This window comes from Gymnoscopelus braueri, assembly GCF_963280865.1.
Source record: "Gymnoscopelus braueri genome assembly, chromosome: 15".
NCBI lineage: Eukaryota > Metazoa > Chordata > Actinopteri > Myctophiformes > Myctophidae > Gymnoscopelus > Gymnoscopelus braueri.
The window spans coordinates 12755085-12773368 of record NC_137620.1 but is presented as its reverse complement, the minus strand read 5'-3'; the positions used below and the strand labels follow the sequence as shown (position 1 = coordinate 12773368).

The following is an 18284-nucleotide window of genomic DNA, read 5'->3' as shown; positions in this document are numbered from 1 at the left end:
ACTCCTTCAGACTCATTGGGTTCCGGTTTCATGACGCAGATTCCGTTTCCGGTTCTCATTTTTTTTCCCGCTGTCATTTTCGGCCAGAATAGGGAAAGTCACGGTTTTTCACACGGTATAAAAAGTGAACGGAGAGGTCCACGTCTACTCTCTTTGGTCTGGGTGACGATCAGTCATCGTAGTCGTGTATCGCATCGTAATTTAGCCCGATCAACGATTGTCGAAAATGTCAACATCCGGTTATGACCGGATGTGACGTGAGCCTGTTTGGGAGGGGGCGAGTGAGCCAGCGAGGTCATCAATGTGTCGATTTGTTGCTCTCTACTGGTAGAACTGTATTATGGGTTTAAAAACCCAATCAGATCATTTATTTGAATGAAAAATTACAAAATTAAAAAAAAAAGAAAACGCAAATTGCTGGCACTGGGGGAGTACTTTATGAAAATACTCTTGGCACTGAGAGAGTTAATTAATGGTTCCCAAATTATTTTTAATTTCAAGGACCCCCATAACTCTGAGAGTGTACAAATGGAACCAAATGGACCCTTACCATTTGGTTCCATTTGTACACTCTCAGAGTTACACACCTGTAAGGGGCCATTTGGAACCCCCTAAAGGAACCATGAGGGTCCCTGGACCACACTTTGAGACCCACTGGTGAAGCAGAGTTTCAAGTGAGCCAACATGCACAATATCAGCACCCTGACTCTGTTTGACCAGAACAGAGCCTTAATCAGAATCATTGATAACACCTGGGAAGGAAGTAATATAAGGAAGAGGCCCAATTTTCTTTCCAATATGGCTGCTGTGCATAGAGCCCATTTTGTTCATAAGGAAACTACTGGAGTAACTAGAAGAGGATGAGAGAGGGCATTATAGGATGTGAGAAGCTCTGAGTGAGGGCCACGTTCAGGTTCTCAGGTCCCATATGGAAGAAGCACTGGGGGGCCCTGCCGGCATGGATCTCAGCCCAGATCTGTTGTTTGAGATCTTGAAGTGGATTTGGCAGGTGGTGTTGTGGGTGTGTGTTGTGCAGACTGGTGGGTGGAGGGGGAGTGGAGACTCAATGTAATAATAAGTGGAAGTGGCCGTGCGATGGTAGCTCAGATTACCTATCCAGTGACTAGGGATGAGGGCTTGGGCTTTGACTACTAGGAGGGTCTGGTTGGGATCGTATCAGACAGTCAGTGGCAGTGATAGTCCTGTTCATACTTGCTCTGTATACTGTACAGCAGTGGTTCTCAACCTGTGGGTCGGGACCCCCAGGGGGGTCCCCACATGATTTTCTTTTTTTTTTGGGGGGGTGACAGTAAAGTGTCAATGTAAGGACTTTTAAGACCTTTTTAATTAAATTAAATTAAATGAAAAAATATCATTACTGCATCAAAAGTAATAAACAATACTACGGTATATACAATACTACTATATGATAAAAACTGGTCAAACATAAATTGTCAAATAAAATAAGAGGCAAAATATTAGCAAATAGCTGATCTACAAGCTCACAACGCCTCGCAGCACGAGATGTTGTGAGCTTATGTAGAGCTATTTTCACAATATTTATCTGTGGAACCGTGTCAAACTAAATGTAATGCATCAATTCCTACAATTCCAAGTGCTTGTCAGGGTGGGGCGTCCCCAGTTCAAATATTATTTTGGGGGGTCCCCAGTTCAAATATTATTTTGGGGGGTCCCCAGTTCAAATATGATTATTTTGGGAGTCACAGCCTGAAAAGGTTGAGAACCACAGCTGCATACTTCATGTGGGCTTCCAGACCTTTTCCATCCATCCCTTTTCTGCCCAGAGACAGCACACATTGTAATTAATGTTGCTGAATATAAAATAGGTCACATAGTGACTGTGTTGTTAATAACCTGTCATATACAGTATGTCTGGGTCGCGTCTGTGTGCTGTACTGACTGCACTGAAAAGTAGAGAATCTGTTACAGTAATAAGGCAGATAATATCTTCGGGATAAACAAAGCACTGCATACTTCTGAATAAGGGCTCAAAAGCAAAACATTAAAACAACAAAAATGTAATTCAACAAAAACAGAAAATAGCCTGCAGCTGATAGCTACTGTACAGTTTCTATCTCGGAACCGGTCTCAAAGACAACACAGTCATATATAGGCGGCTTTCCATACGCATGGCCTCACCCTACCCCACACCACACCGTCCACTTGTGCCTCTGTTTCCACTACAATGAAGTGGGTAGAGTGGTGTGTAAGTGGTACTAAACTGGTGCCTTAAAAGTACCCAGTCCTGGGTAGGTCTGAGCTAGGCCAAACAGGGCCAAACACTTCATAATGACTGATCACTCACCGACATTTTATTTAGAACAGGATATAGTTGTAAAACATTATAATACTTTAAAGATTACAGTTAAAATCTATTCTAGTGTGTTATAATTATCATAGTTGTAAAACATTATAATAATTTATAGTGTATTATAATCACAGTTATAATCTATTATAGTGTATTATGATTATCATAGTTGTAAAACATTATACTACTTTATAGTGTATTATGATCACAGTTGTAATCTATTATAGTGTTTTATAATTATCATAGTTGTAAAACATTATACTACTTTATAGTGTATTACAGTTGTAACACAGTTGCAATCTATTATAGTGTGTTATAATTATCATAGTTGTAATAAATTATAATAATTGATATTGTATTATAATCAGTTATAATCCATTTTAGTGTATTATAATTAGCATAGTTGTAATACATTATAATTTATATTGTATTATAATCACAGTTATAAGGATCCATTTGGTTCATACCGAACCAAATGGTTCACCCGCATGTGCACAGGTGATTTGCATTTGTATACAGGACAGTTGGCCACTCATTTACATTACATTGTTAGACAAAAAGCAATGACCTCCATCTATGTTTACATTACAAATGAGTGCAATGATCGGAGTCTGCTACTCATACCTGTGGATTTGAGAGGGGGTACTTTTGTGTAATGGAAACGGTAGATATTTTGATGCAGTGTGGTGTGGTGTGGTGTGGTGCTTAAGCTGCAGTGGAAAGGGGGCTTATTTTCATATTCCAGACATTCATAATATGAATGTCTGGAATATGAAAATACATGAACCATTCTGTTGCAGCTCCTGTACCCAAAACCCACAAAAGAATTCTTTCCTCTCAATCAGATCCTGTGTTGTGTAAAGTCCAGGAACTTCCTGCGACTTACTGATTCGATCTTGTGAGAGGTGAGCTGCCATGTTGTTGGTAAGCAACTTAATCTGCCTGGGGCAAGCCCGAGCATTGTTGGACAAAAAAACACACACACACGTGCAGATACGTGCTAATCTTTAAGAAGGCACCGTTTGAAGCTCATGGAGGGCAAATGCTATGGCAATTCAAGTCTGACTATTTCTATCTTTTTCCGCTGGAAAAAAAATAAAGGAGTCTGCAGTCGTTTGATGACTGTTTCCACCCACAAATATTTGACATGTGCTGTAAAAAAAGAGAAAGAAAGAGAGGGCCCTCTTGAGAGAGAGACAGAGAGAGAGAGAGAGACAGAGAGAGAGAGAGAGAGAGAGAGAGAGAGAGAGAGAGACCATTTGTTATCTCCCCTTGCCAGCAGTAATAACCAGCTTCTGTAAGCGTTTCCTTTCTCCTTCCCTTGCTGCTCTGGGTGCAGTTTGACTGCTACTTTGTGTCCTCTCACTTTTTGGGAGTGTCAGCTCACTTTTTTTTACGTGCCTGATCTTTCTTCTTACATGACATTAATTGTACTGGATCGTCACAAACCGTTACATCCTGTTATATATGTTGTATGCAGTTAATCACCAATCATGGTCCATCACGGGAAACGTAGAAGGTTTCCCAGTGTTTTCCTTTCTGGCACCAATCTGTTCTTAGTTCATGTACAGCATGTCTAAGTGATGTCGTACGATGCGCTGAGTGAATCCAATACGGACTCTGGGTACAGAACTTTGACTGAATACCAAAACCAACTACTAGTCCAATATGCATTAAATGACTGTACATGATGCAGCCATTCAGCCAGTGTTAATAAGCGTGCTGTGGATACGTTTGGGATCATCCTTAATTACCCCAAAATTGTTAACTCCACTTGGAACAACTAAAGTTTATTTTAATTGACAACAAGTTGTTCCCCCTTTCATTGGTAGTAAGAATATTTGAGCGTATGCCATGGCAGGCTTTAAAGCTGCAATCTTGAAGTTTTGTGTGAATAAAACTATTAGATTGACCCAGCAATCTGTATGGTAGAGTATGTTAATACAATATAACTAACACAATTGCGGTAGTTATTTTCTATTGAGACATTTGTGTTTGGGTAGGAACAGAAGTTGAGAAGTGGTATTGCCTGAAGATCAAAGTGCAATATCTCCCCTGCCCAAGCAGTTGTTCCGCCTTAGCTCAGCAGTAGAAATTTTGGCCCATGCGCCGGAGACCTGGGTTTGACTCAGTGGCTGAGTTAGTATCCTCTTCTTTTTTTTGCCAATAACCAATTCACCTCAACATATATAGTTCCTTTGAAACTGTCCCTTTACCTGGGAAAGGTACGGTATGTCACAGCAAACTCGGTAAGCATCATCGTCTTATAATCTCTACACTTCATCTCAAACTCACCTTCAGGGGAGAGGCGCCTTCCTCATCGGAGTCTCGGAACTGGATGCAGACAGCTATGTTTCTCGCCTGGAGGGAGGGAGGGAGGGAGGGGGCGAAAAACAGTAGGTCACTCCATCAATACGCACAGTGAAATATGCATGTACACAGCCAAAGGGAGTTAGACAGATGCTAGGTTTGATGTTTACCTGATATCCTATTCATTTGTAGCACTTAAGGAGCACTTCCCTAATTTCTTTACTGTATCTTCATATAATGGGTCCTCACTGATGATCATTATAAGATGGCACCATTGCTGTCTACTTGCTCTCAGTGTCTCAGTAGGCTGCCCTAGCTTGTCTGATTTCTTGTCTAGAGGGGCGGGTTTAAAATCAGCGGAGAAAGAATGCGCCCGATCCCATTGGTTCACCGATCTGTCCGTCAGCCCCCGCCCCGTCAACACAACATTTGGAGCGACGCCCACTGCACTCTGGTTGGTTGGGGAAATGAAACACACCAGGCTTTTATTTTTTAGCAAAAATAAAAAAATAAAAACCTGGAGATCGAGGCTAGTGTCTCAGAGCAACACTTCAACAGGTGTAAGGCATATTAGAGAGATGCATTATCCCAATTTTCAACACAGAGATATCCTCTTTTAAGTGTGTTTTTGTTGCTCATAGAATTACATACACCGGGTAGGTTACAATGACCAATTTATAACTGGATATTCATAATCATTTGAAGTAATTCTGTGCATGTGATTAATTTGGAAGTAAAACCAGAATCATCAGGCCATAATTGATAGCCTAATTGTTACATGTAGGCCATGGGTTTTCAACTGATTATGAACCAGGGACCACCACCCTGACTGAGAATCAACCTGGGGATTTTTGTTGTGTTGGGAGGGGGGATATGGGTGTGATGTTAAAAAAAAAAAGCTTGAAATTAAATAATGACTGTTAAGGCCTTAATTTAATTTGTTAATTCGAGGTGAATCAAGCCCTTAACAGTCATTATTTAACTGAGATATGCTAGTGGTCCAGAGCTCAGAAAAGATTGAGAACCACTGATCCATTCCTTTCCCATGGTTGCCCTTATTCTGTTCTCTTAACCTTCCATATTAATATCATGTTAACTGATTCATTGCAACATATGTATGATTGATTGATTGATGTACTTTATTTAGTAAGACATGAGAACAACAGTACATGGAAGTAGGCCTACAAATTCACAATACAAGGTCTACTAAACTGGAAGACTCATAAAGCACTAAGCTTGTTTAAAATGAGATCCCCATGCACACAAATCATGACGACATATAAGTGTAAGAGACAGACAGATATACACACTACTATACAGAACGTCATACAATCAGCTTACAGGTTACTGGTATGAAGAGTGGAAACTATGTACAAGAGAAGAAAAAATCAGGGAGGGGGGGGTTGGGATGACTCAACCAGGTAAACCGCAAACCGGTACAGTTTCCCTTGAAATTCTAACTCCCATTTCTGTGGAAGTTCTTGACATCCGACTTCCAAGTAACTGACAACATTTGTACTAACTAAATACAGGCTCAAATAAAAGCCTGTATTTACCTTGATGTACTAAAACCTCCCTTAAAGTCATCCTTGAGTTGAATTTCCTTTCTGTTGTCATGCACATTAACAGTATCCACCATCGATAAAATATAATACAAATCTTCACTTTCCTACATTACTAAATGCATGGTAAAATAATTTTAAAAATATTACGATACAGTATGACATCTTGACAATACCTATCGTCACATTTTAATACCACGATAGGCTATCGTGGGACAATATATCGTGACACTCCTATAGGCGGGGAGGGTTAATCTTTTTTCTTTTAGTCAAAGAGAGGGTCATGACATTTTAGATCAGGGCACATACATTTTCTCCAGGGGTACCCTTCTTTAAAAATGTACCTGTCCCTTATCGAAGGGTATTCAAAGCTAATGGAAACTACAGCCTTTCTCTTACTGGAAAGTTAGCATGCTAAAATAGAAGCAATTGCTCAATAAATAAAAAGAAAGGAAATCTTTTGAAAAACAACATCTCTACTGATGATGTCACTGGTACACTAGGCAGGTTTCTGAACTGTCCACCGCTCATCTGTGAGACACAGAGTGAGTAGACAGAAATGGTGCCATCTTATAATGAGCATGGCACGGTGCCATCTTATAATGATCACGCACTACGCAGACGTAGTCCCGCAACCCATGTGAAAAGCGCTTAACCCTTTAAGACCGGGAAACTCCTCTGTGTGTCATTTTAAGATGTCTTCGGCTATTCAAAAATAGCAGATATACAAGCTCATAGCGCGGCACCGAGTGCCCCGCGCTATGAGCTTGTAGATCTGCTATTTTTTTTTAAATCATGAAAATGTGTGCAAATCTTTGGAATATATAATTTTTTAAAGCGAAATGTTTTAACTCAAATCTTTGCTTCTGGGGATTCTACAAATGTCTTGTATGTTTCTATATCAGTGGTTCTCAAACCTTTTCATGTCAAGGTCCCCCAAAATTATATGTATTTGGCCGCGGACCCCCATCTCAAAATACTTTGTAATAGGGACCCCCCAGAAGCAAGGATTTGATTTTAAAAAATAGCTGATTTACAAGCTTGTAGCGCGGCACCGATCTGCTTTTTTTGAATAACCAAAGAAATCAAAAAAATACACAGATTCTTTCCCGGTCTAAATGGGTTAAGACAGGGCTTAAGTGGTTAAATGAACAGTGTGTGGATTGTACCTTGGCGAAGGCCTTCTGGCTGTCGTATTTCAGCTGCAGGGGGTAGATGTACAGGTGGTTCTTGTAGGTGGTGAAGGGGTAGTTGTACTTGGCCTCTTCAGGGAGGAATTCCTCCATCTCCACTGATACCCTCTCGCAGCCCTCCTCGAAGGGCTTAACGGGAATGTAGGAGGAGGTCACCGTGTCTGTGGGGGGGGGGGGGGGGATGGAGGAGAGGAGATTTGTGGTTGTCAGGAGGAGCGGTGAGATATGGCACTCGGGGGGTTATTGAGGTAACCAGAGAGCCCATAAGTAGACAGTGATGATGAGTCTCATGTTATTGCCCCTTGGGGATCAATGCAGTTGTACCCTGTTTCGTCCAATAACTCTGTTGGCTCCTGTACATAGATGGAGCCAATCTAAAGGGCCGTTCACACTGAGCACTATCCTCCTATAATTTGACAAACCTCTGTCATCATGGTGTCATGGTGAGGCCAAAATTGTTCTGCCCGGTTCTCCTCAGTGGCTGGAGCAATTGATCTGAATTTGCACATAGCCATTGACCATTGCCATCTGAGCGCAACTGCGAAGCCCGTTTTTCGATTTCACCTAATCTCAGCTGTTTATTAGCGGTTTTGTGTCAAACAATGTCGACATGGTTACGGCTGCCCAGCAGTGGGATGACCCCCGAGCTATGGGACGAATGATCACTACGTGTGTCTGTGCGCAGGGGGGGGGGGGATTCGCGACACGACGGGACGCGTGCGGTGTGTGTGTGTGTGGGGGGGACGCGACGCCGTATTAATAATAACAATAACGCTAAGCTATTGGCTCGCCACCATTAGACATGATGTCACGGAGTAAACAAGCTAATGAAATCAGCTCCTGGCCTTAAGGTGGACTGACTTAAGGTAGACCAGTAATTATTTTGCCTGCGCACTTCACCGGGTAAGGACTAGTAAATATAACTAATATAGTTTTAAAAATCGTCAAGTGGCTGGCAGAATTCACAGTTCACACACACAAAATATGGTTATAGTTATCTTTATAGTTATATTGCTCAGTGTGAATGGCACTTAAAAAAATACAATGCTGAACGATATAGTTATAGTTATCGTTATAGTTGTGGTGCTCGGTGTGAACGGCCCATTAGACTTGTTCTGGAAGTTCCACGTTTTTATCTTGAGTGGCTCTGCAGGAGTCTAGCTGTCTATAAGAGCTAATCTCTAGGAGTCTGTCTATAAGTAGCCTGAGGCTACGAGCTCAATCCATGGTCTTGAAGGGCGGACCCAAACACAGCCGCCTGGATTTGTGCGTGGCTTCCTATTGCTTCACCAATCTATGTCCCCGCCTCCCCTCCCCTCCCCCCCTCGGCCTGTGCACGGAGCACGCTGACGTCACCAAATTTAGAGCGACGCCCCTCTGCACTCTGATTGGTTAGGAGATAACAAGGTCCAAGACCATCGTTCCTGCATCGCTCCCCCAGGCTTTTTTTCTTTTGTAACAAAAAAAAAGCCTGGGTTTCCGAGGCTAGTCTATAAGAGCTAATCTCTCAAACCACGATCAGTGCCAAAATTCTTGTGCACGCCTGCTGCCAGTAGACCACAGAAGTACAGCCACACATTTATTACATAATTATGTTTTATACTTTTTCTTCAATATTTCACTTACATTTTATAATGTAAGTCAATGGGGCTCTGATTGGGCTGAAACCTTGCCCAAATTTATGTCTATGACATACATAGACATGTATGTCATAGACGACTGACGTCATAGACTGGCCCACATGAAGTTCAAGATCCACATTGGAGCCACGGCGTTCGCATGTGGATCCTGAGATCCACATGATTCGATAGACTCTGCTAGTTATAATCGTTAGTGTTGAGTGCTCTTAATCGAATCACAAGAGACAGGCCGCTTGCTCAAACTTAGAGCAGAGTAAACATCCTCAAATGAACGCTGCAGAGTTTAAACATTTGTGGTACGTCTATTTGTACACTGTCAGAGTTGATTTTATTTCGCTACAAGGGTCATGATAATCTTCAAACGCGGACGTTCTACTTTACAATGTAAACAATGTTCCAGGGGCTAAATGGTAGGCAGTGTTAATTTTAATTTTTAGCACATTTTTATTTAGTTTAGTTTTAGTCATAATATATGATAATAAAATTCAATTTAGCTTTAGTCACATTTTTGTCATTTTGGCAGGCCTTGATGGCGTCATGATGCCTGATTTATACTTAGATGTGTGTCGAAAATAGCCGATTTACAAGCTCACAACGCGTCTGCGACGCGTTGTGAGCTTGTAGATCGGCATTTTTTTTAGCGTGACGCCCACGAGCAGCCAAGCATAAAATGACTTGTCTTAGTTCTACTGGATCTCTTCTCCACTAGTCCCAAACAGTTTTGTTTTTATTTGTTGAAAAGAAAGAAAGAAATTGTCAATATATTTAGTCATAGTTTTAGTCATCATAGCGCTTAGTTCTTATTTAGTTTTGGCCAGTGAAAATCTTTTATCGACGAAACGTTTTCGTCATAGTTTTAGTCGACGAAATTAGCACTTATGGATAGGATAATGAAGGTGTACGCAGAGGACTACATACTGGAGATGTCAGGTGGAACACACTCGATGGTGACGTTCAGCTGTCCAGGGATGGTCTGGAGCTTGCTCTTCTCAGGCCTACAGAGGAGGGGAGGAGGGAGAACCGAGACAATCTAACACAGTCAATCTCAACCTTTCTCTTTTCAACCACCTCCAGTTTGATACTGCTGATGTCGGGTGGAAATCCAAAACGGTTACTTTTCAGAAAATGGAGAAAAAAAAGAACCCTGTGTTCAAATGGATCCAATGTAGTTATTATTTAGTCACTCACAAGCTCTCGTTAATACTTTTCATTGGTTCAATATTTATAAAACCCACAGAGAGACTTAACCACTTTCAGACATCTACAAGCTCGCAATGCGTTGTGAGCTTGTAGATCACACATTTACAGTATGCTACTTTTATGTGACACTATAGTTAGTTAGTTACTAGTTATAGTAGGGCATTCATTTATGAAAAAAAAACATAAAAAGTTGAAATATGAAGATACAATCACTGATCTAATAAACAATGTGAAAATGCATTAGTCAAACTACTCATACACCGTAGTTGATGCCTCATTCATACAGGTTGATGCCTATTTCTAAGTGAAAAATCAACCTAGTTCCAAATGAAAATTGTGTCACTTTATGATGTTAAAGGACCGTAATTCTTAAATCAAGCCTTTTTTCGTAAATTTATGCCCTACTTGATCATACTACGTCACACAAGAGTCAAAAGTATCAGATCTACAAGCTTGTATTGATCACGAGCTTGTAGATTTGCTACTTTTTATATTTTTGAATTTGTATCATGAAAAAGTAACAGTTTTGGACATATGAGGTTTCCAACCGACAGAGACGATATCCTGTCTATTTCTGTGTGTGGTCAAAATCTGAGTGCATGTTTTGAACAACGGTAACCAAGCGCCGACTCGTAAAAGGAAACAACACAGCAGAACAGAAAGTAAGAAGTGTGGTGACCGACGACGATGACTCACTTCCTGATGTCAGCCAGCAGCCTGATGATGTCGTCGGTGGAGATTTTGCTGCTGTCCTGCCGGCAGAGCGGGGAGAACTTCCCGTCCATGTCCAGACTGCCCTGGGCGTCTTTAAAAACCTGCCTGGGACCGAGAGGTAATCAAGGTTAATATAGGAAACCAGATGAATCTGCCAGAGCGAAAAAGAATTGTCTGGCCACGCGAGGCTAGGGTTAATACAAAATTGTCATAAATAATATCTGCTTCCAGTCGCTAGTTTAAAGTCTTCTTTCAATAACCATATGCGTTTTGGTAAATGATGATAAAGTAGGGTATGCTGTAGTGATGATTTTGATTGACAAGCTACACAACCAATAGCATTAATTCCCAACCCCCTGCTCTGGTCCCAACCAATATCATTAATTTCCATTTTTCGGACCGGATATTATATATATATATTACGGTCTGTAGAAACCAGCGTGATGATGTCCATATTTTTTTTACGGCCTATATTTTTTTCCAATATCAGTCTGAATAGAGTCAGTGGATTGGCCAGTCTGAAATTGCACACGTGCATTGACCATTGGCATATGCAGCGACAGACAAAGCATATTCTTCACTTTTCCCAAATTCAAGCAGTCTACTGTCAAACTGAGCCGAAATAGCAGATCTACAAGCTCGCAACGCGTCACGTCTACTGTCAAACTGAGCCGAAATAGGGTCATATACGCTGTCCATACTTTTTACTGTCTATGATTCAAAGCCATTCTAATGTAAACTCCTCCTGCAGTCCACTATGAAGGCCTGCAGCGAGGCAGAAGTGGTTGCCATCGGTCACACAACTCATACAGGAAACCAACGTGAGAAAAATCGTCTTCATTTACGGTCTGTAGAAACCAGCGTGATGATGTCCATATTTTTTTCCAATATCAGTCTGAATAGAGTCAGTGGATTGGCCAGTCTGAAATTGCACACGTGCATTGACCATTGGCATATGCAGCGACAGACAAAGCATATTCTTCACTTTTCCCAAATTCAAGCAGTTTTTTAGCATTTTTTCCACAGGCTATGTGATAGCCTGTAGTTGTGGTCGCGGTCCCATGTCTGCATGGAGTCGGGGTGCACACTGCACACATCCTCTAGTATGGAATAGTACACTAGGAATATCACATTCACACCACATGGCTAAGACTATACTTGACCCCTGAAGCTAGAAGAGGATCTATTACATCAATATTGGGAAGATGGATTCTGAACACATCTAAAGCCAGAGCCTCGGGGTAATCATGTCAGCCTTATTCTGCTGTTTCCCATGATGAATCCTAACAGATTTATGGCAGACTCATGTGCTGAGCTATGGGGTTACGGCTATCTTACTTGGCGGCCCAGGCAAAAGGCATCCTGTACTGTCCCAGGCGCTGGCAGGTCTGCTTGGCGGCTTTCAGCACCTTCTGGGCCGTCTGGAAAAAAGACACGTGAATGGAAAACAATGAGAACACAGGTGCAAGAAGTTAGGTAGGAAGTTATTAGGTAGACAGGTGACAACAAAGATGTTCTTTGTAGAACCAGAAGTACTCAATTTTTTAAACTTAAGTAAAAGTATCCATACAGCAATGTAGAAATACTCTGTTACAAGTACATTTACTTAAGTAAAAGTACAAAAGTATTGGTATCAAAATGTACTTAAAAGTACCAAAAGTAGAAAGTACTCATTATACAGAATGTCCCTAATGTATAAAATGTATATATATTTTTTGAAAATAGCAGACATACAAGACCTACAAGTGAGCATCGGCTATTTTCAAATGTATGAAATGTAAAAGATCTTTGAAAATAGCAGATCTACAAGCTCACAATGCGTCGCATCGCGACGCATTGTGAGCTTGTAGATCTGCTATTTTCAAATGGCCCAAATGTATATAGGGCTGAAGTGGTTAATGTATGTTTTGTAAATAATAATCTAAATCTACAAAGTAATAGTAACTAAAGTTTTCAAATAATTGTAGTGGAGTAAAAGTACAATGTTTGCCTCTGAGACGTGGTGGAGTAGAAGCACTGAAAATTGGAAATACTCCAGTAAAGCAAAAAATACCCAAAAAATTGACTTAAGTACAGTAATTGAGTAAATGTACTCCACCACTGTGTAGAACTAGTAGCGTGTCGGATGTACAGTACACGAACCATCGCCTTTTTGTATTCCAGTGAACCGTGGGAACTGGTTCAGTGGTCGACGTGAAACCGAACCTGACCTTCTTTTAGCAGAGGACGATGTAACGTGGAAAGCGTTTTCAGTGCAGGCGGGTGTGCGTGACGTACTTTGGTGATGTCGGAGGTCTTGACGTAGGGCTCGGCGCAGTGGGTGATGCCGTTCTGGAGGACCTTCTCCACCCGGGCCACCAGGAAGATGTCTGCGTGGGGATTGGTCACTGAGAAGATGCCCTGGAGGAGAGGAGAGGGGGAGGTGGGGGGAGTGAGGGAACTTTGATGATGCGGTTCATATTGACAGGCTGGGGGAGTACATACATTATTGACTCTGTCTAGAATGCTTTTCATTAGGATTTTTCAATTGGAAAGATGGGTGAAAGGCTGTTCAGCCTGATGGACACATTAGTTATACAGTATGGGAGGGGAAATCATTCATCATATTGGCCAGGCACTCGAGTACAAAAATCAATGAATTCAAAGCAAGGGGCCAGCTTCCAAGTTTTAAATTGAGGCTGTATAGGAAGTGACCGTTCATATGAATGGCCTGTAGTCTCGCTGTTTCACCCCCTGCTGGTGTCAGAAGTAATTAGGCTCCATTGAAGCGGATGGGTTTTTGCCTAACCTTACACTTGATTTTATTAACGTGATAAACATTGTCAAAAATACTATAAGCTTCCAGTCGCTATAGTTTAAAGTCTTCTTTCAATCACCATGACATGTTTTGGTAAATTATGGTCCCATTTATTTTAGAATTGATGATAAAGTAAGGTATGCTGTAGGAGGGGCGTGGCTACCTTGTGATGATTTGGTTGTGAAGTTACACAACCAATAGCATTCATTCCCCACCCCTATTAATTAATTTCCTTTTCCATAGGATATAGAAAGATGGCGGATTTGAAATCGCTGAAAAATAGGCTTCAGTCTAGTCTGTAGACTCTACAGTGTAGAGTCTATGGGTCATATACGCTGTCCATACTTTTTACTGTCTATGATTCAAAGCCATTCTAATGTAAACTCCTCCTGCAGTCCACTATGAAGGCCTGCAGCGAGGCAGAAGTGGTTGCCATCGGCAGCACAACTCATACAGGAAACCAACGTGAGGCTTACAGCTATTTCTGGGTTTGTGAGACGGTGCACGGTTCTCATGTGTCACCCTCGATATAACATGAGCACTTGCAAAGGGAGAAAATTCATATGTACTGTATGTGCATGCATACAAAAGTGCTTGGGAGGAAAATGTTACTTCTGAAGGGTTTCAAACCATTCCAGAGATAGATAAAACCTCATTTATGTATTTTTTTTAAAATATAAATGCTGCACCAGTACCAGAAAAAAATGCATTTTATTTTATTCTGTAATATAGATTTTGTTGCATCGACTTAGAGGCTAATGCTTTCAAAATATATGTGCATTGACTCTATTAATTGTCTCATTAATAATACAAAGTGCGCGCAGCGAGTCAGATGACTCGAGGAACACAGTGTGCCAAACAGACAGACAAACACACACACACATACACGTAGTACACACACTCTGTTGTCCGTTACGCAGTCTGCCTATTCCTCACATGATCGCTCCCATTCTACTTAAAGCAGGACTGGGACAAACCATGCACAATTTCCACCGTCACACCTTTTTTTGGAAGTTAACTTTTCCACCACCGACACATGGCATTGTTGAGAACCATTGCAGTGTTTCTGTTTTTAACTGTTCTTAACTGGAAACCGTGGCGCAACGAGCTGGTTGTAGGGAAAGGCAGACATCCTTTTTTAGTGTTTTTCCTCAATGCCTAGCCTTGCTCAATGCCTAGCCTATAACCCAACCGATCCTATTGGACCTGTAGACCAGTGGTTCTAAAACCTTTTCATGTGAAGGACCCCCAAAATGATACATGGTTTGGCTGCGGACCCCCATCTCATATTTTGTGAAAGTGACCACCAGAAGCAAAGATTTTAGTTAAACAAGATTTGCACAAATTTTCACGATTTTTCAAAAATAGCAGATCTACAAGCTCATAGCACTCGGTGCCGCACTATGTACTTGTAGATCTGCTATTTTTGAATAGCCAAAGTAAGTATGACATTATGGTTAAAGTGGTTAAAAAGATTGTGACTCTAATTTAGTAACTAATTGTAACAAATTTAGCTGGGGACCCCCTGGTACCCCCCCACGGACCCCTGGGGGTCCCCGGACCCCACTTTGAGAACCAATGCTGTGGACACCACTGTATTATTATGAGAGAGATGGATGTTGTCATGCATTCAGAACGGAGAGAGAGAGAGAGAGAGAGAGAGAGAGAGAGAGAGAGAGAGAGAGAGCTAAAGGCTCTATCCTTGGACCACACCCAACTGCACCTAAATTAAACTGTGGTCTGCCAGGCTATAATAGCTCACTAATAACAGAGGTACAGCCAGCTGTTTGTATATATATATGCGTGTGTGTGTGTGTGTGTGTGTGTGTGTGTGTGTGTGTGTGTGTGTGTGTGTGTGTGTGTGTGTGTGTGTGTGTGTGTGTGTGTGTGTGTGTGTGTGTGTGTGTGTGTGTGTGTGTGTGTGTGTGTTCTGCTCATTTAAAGAACAAACACAGAGACTGGTCTACAGCACTACAGCACATCGTTGGGCCCATAATTTAGACCCGCATAAGCTGGCGAGGCTTTGTTTTATTTAGCGTCTGTAAACTTTCAAACAGTCCGATGCGGCATGGATTATGTCTACTACCTGTCCCGGGGCTTCTAGGCTAAAACCCGTCCCGTGCGGTACTATGTTTCTGTAAAGTCTGGGTCTCGTGCAACCTTGGTTTGTCCCTTGTCCGGCGTCTAATCCATACGGGAGGCTGCTACATTACCTCCTGTATGGATTAGACGCTGGAGATTTGATCGATTTCCATCTGTTCATGGTCTGCTCATCTAATCATATCATAGTCGTGTTGTGTCTCACGGAGCGGGAAGTGCGTGTGTGTGTGTACAGTATGCAGTGTGCAAAGCAACCGGCAATACCTTGATTTACTGCGGGGCAACACTCTTGCTGGCTGGCATAATCACAGTGCTTGGAGTGCAAGTAAGCATGTACTGTATACGTGAGTGGTTCTCAAACTTTTTCAAGTCAAGGACCCACTAATTTGTGTTAAAACAAAAAAAGTTATTCAAAATTTTTTCAAACATTTTTTAGATTTTTCCAAATTTGTTCAAAAATAGCCGATGTACAAGCTTGCACCGCGGCACAAATTTTGTTTGGCTATTTTTGAATAGCCAACGTATAAATGGATAAAGTGGTTAAGATGTTGTATTATCAAATTTATCTGGGGACCCCCTGGAACCACCCCAAGGACCCCTGGGGGTCGCCGGACCCCACTTTGAGAACCACTGCTGTACGTGAATGCATTTCTATGTGAGCTAAGTCTCACATAACACCTGCAGGAGCGCAGTGCGCACACTGAGTCAAGAATAACACTCACACACATGAACATTATTCTTTCCCCAATAAACTGCAGCTCTGAAATATTGTAAAGAGAAGTGGCAGCAGGCAGCGCTTACTTCACCAGAGCTGAGATGACATCACAAACCTGGCAAAGAAGCCGTTCTGTAATAGATCACGAATGCTAAAGTAAACCTAATGGGCTCTGCTGGGACGCAAAAGGGACGGGTCCTTTTCAAACACTGTCAGGCTTCCAAACAAAAGGTTTTCGGTCTGAGTCCAATAGTTAGAGGTAGGAAAACCTGCAGACAGACAACAGCCACCATCTGGAAATGCTACGGCAGCATGAAAATTGATTCACAACGCTTTGATTAACAAGGGAAAACGTCTATTTGAAAGACACTTTTATCCTCGGTTCACATAGAGGCCTCTCGTGATCAATTACTGCACAGTCAGCGGAATCCTCCAACCTCAGTGGAGTCGAGGAAAATCAGGACAACATCGGTCAGCTGCTCCAGACGTCCCTGAACATCCCGTTTACATGTACACACAGTGCTTTGATGGGGAAGTGCACGGCTGTGCAGAATTTGTGAGACCTCATCGACCGGTGCACTGTTGATTTCTACGACGAGAAATGTTCGTCGTCTAGCTTTTTTCACTGACGAAAACGAAATAAAAACGAATCAAAAACTAAGCTATGATGACTAAAACTAACACTAAATATATTGACAATTTCGTCAACAAATAAAAACTAGACTAAAATGTTAGGGAGGGACTAGTGGAGAAGAGATCCAGTAGAACTAAAAGACAAGTCATTTTATGTTTGTTGCACTCGGGTGTTGCGCTCTGAAAATAGCAAATCTACAAGCTCACAGCGCGTCGCACAACCAAGTGTGAAATCAGCCATTACGACGCCATCAAGGCACCGCCAAAATACATTTTAGTCGACTAAATCAACTGTAGATTTAGTCAACTAAAATCTTATGATATTAAGTTGACTAAAACTAGACTAAAACTAAAACATTTCAGGTGACTAAAATATGACTAAAACTAAACAGAATTGTATTCAAAAGACTATGACTAAAACTAAATCAAAATTTGGACCGGTGGACGGTGAGTGGACGGCACCGAAGCACACGGCAGCACTGAGGACAACAGCCGACGTTGATGCAGCTGGGCGGGGTAATTGCAGGGTGGCATAGTGCCTCGGAACGTTCCCCTGATGAAGAGCTGACCAGATGGGTCGCCGGTCAGATCTAAGAGACACTACTCACATCGAATGGGACAAATGTCTCCAAGGACCACAACCCCGCTCCAGTATGACATAAGAGCAACATGGCCACCATATGAATATCGTTGCTGTCAGGCAGAAACCTTGCATCTCCATATTAAAAAAAGTTTATATTTTTATTTAAAAAATTAATTTTACACTTTGCTGTATGACAGTACCGCACAAAAGTAGCAAACATAGCTGATCTAGAAGCTCACGATGCGTTGTGAGCTGGATCCTGAGACACAGGTGAACTGAAAAAGTAATGGTTTTGGACATACAAGGTTTCCTCCCAACAGTAACGATATGGTCATTTGTGTTGCTCACAACCCAGTACGGAATTGCTGACATAGATTTCACGTGTGACTCAAGATTACGCACGTCTGACTCAATGTTGCTGACGTGGGTGATTCAGACCATATGTATCTATCTGCGCTGGACAAGAACAACAGAACAACTACTGAAAGTAAGTGGAAGTACAGGAAGT

General features: G+C 41.8%; 1 protein-coding gene across 2 annotated transcripts in view; it reads right to left on the bottom strand.

Moving 5' to 3' along the window:
- The window catches only part of dock11 (dedicator of cytokinesis 11), a 124881-nt gene that overhangs the window by 66856 nt on the left and 39741 nt on the right, over positions 1–18284 (bottom strand). For both annotated transcript variants that reach the window (XM_080450692.1, XM_080450693.1), the window contains exons 13-18: positions 13226–13348; positions 12287–12369; positions 10931–11053; positions 9953–10029; positions 7371–7555; positions 4625–4690 (exon numbers count right to left, since the gene is read on the bottom strand). In XM_080450692.1, the coding sequence (XP_080306818.1) occupies positions 4625–4690; positions 7371–7555; positions 9953–10029; positions 10931–11053; positions 12287–12369; positions 13226–13348 (657 nt within the window). The remainder of the gene's footprint in view (positions 1–4624; positions 4691–7370; positions 7556–9952; positions 10030–10930; positions 11054–12286; positions 12370–13225; positions 13349–18284) is intronic.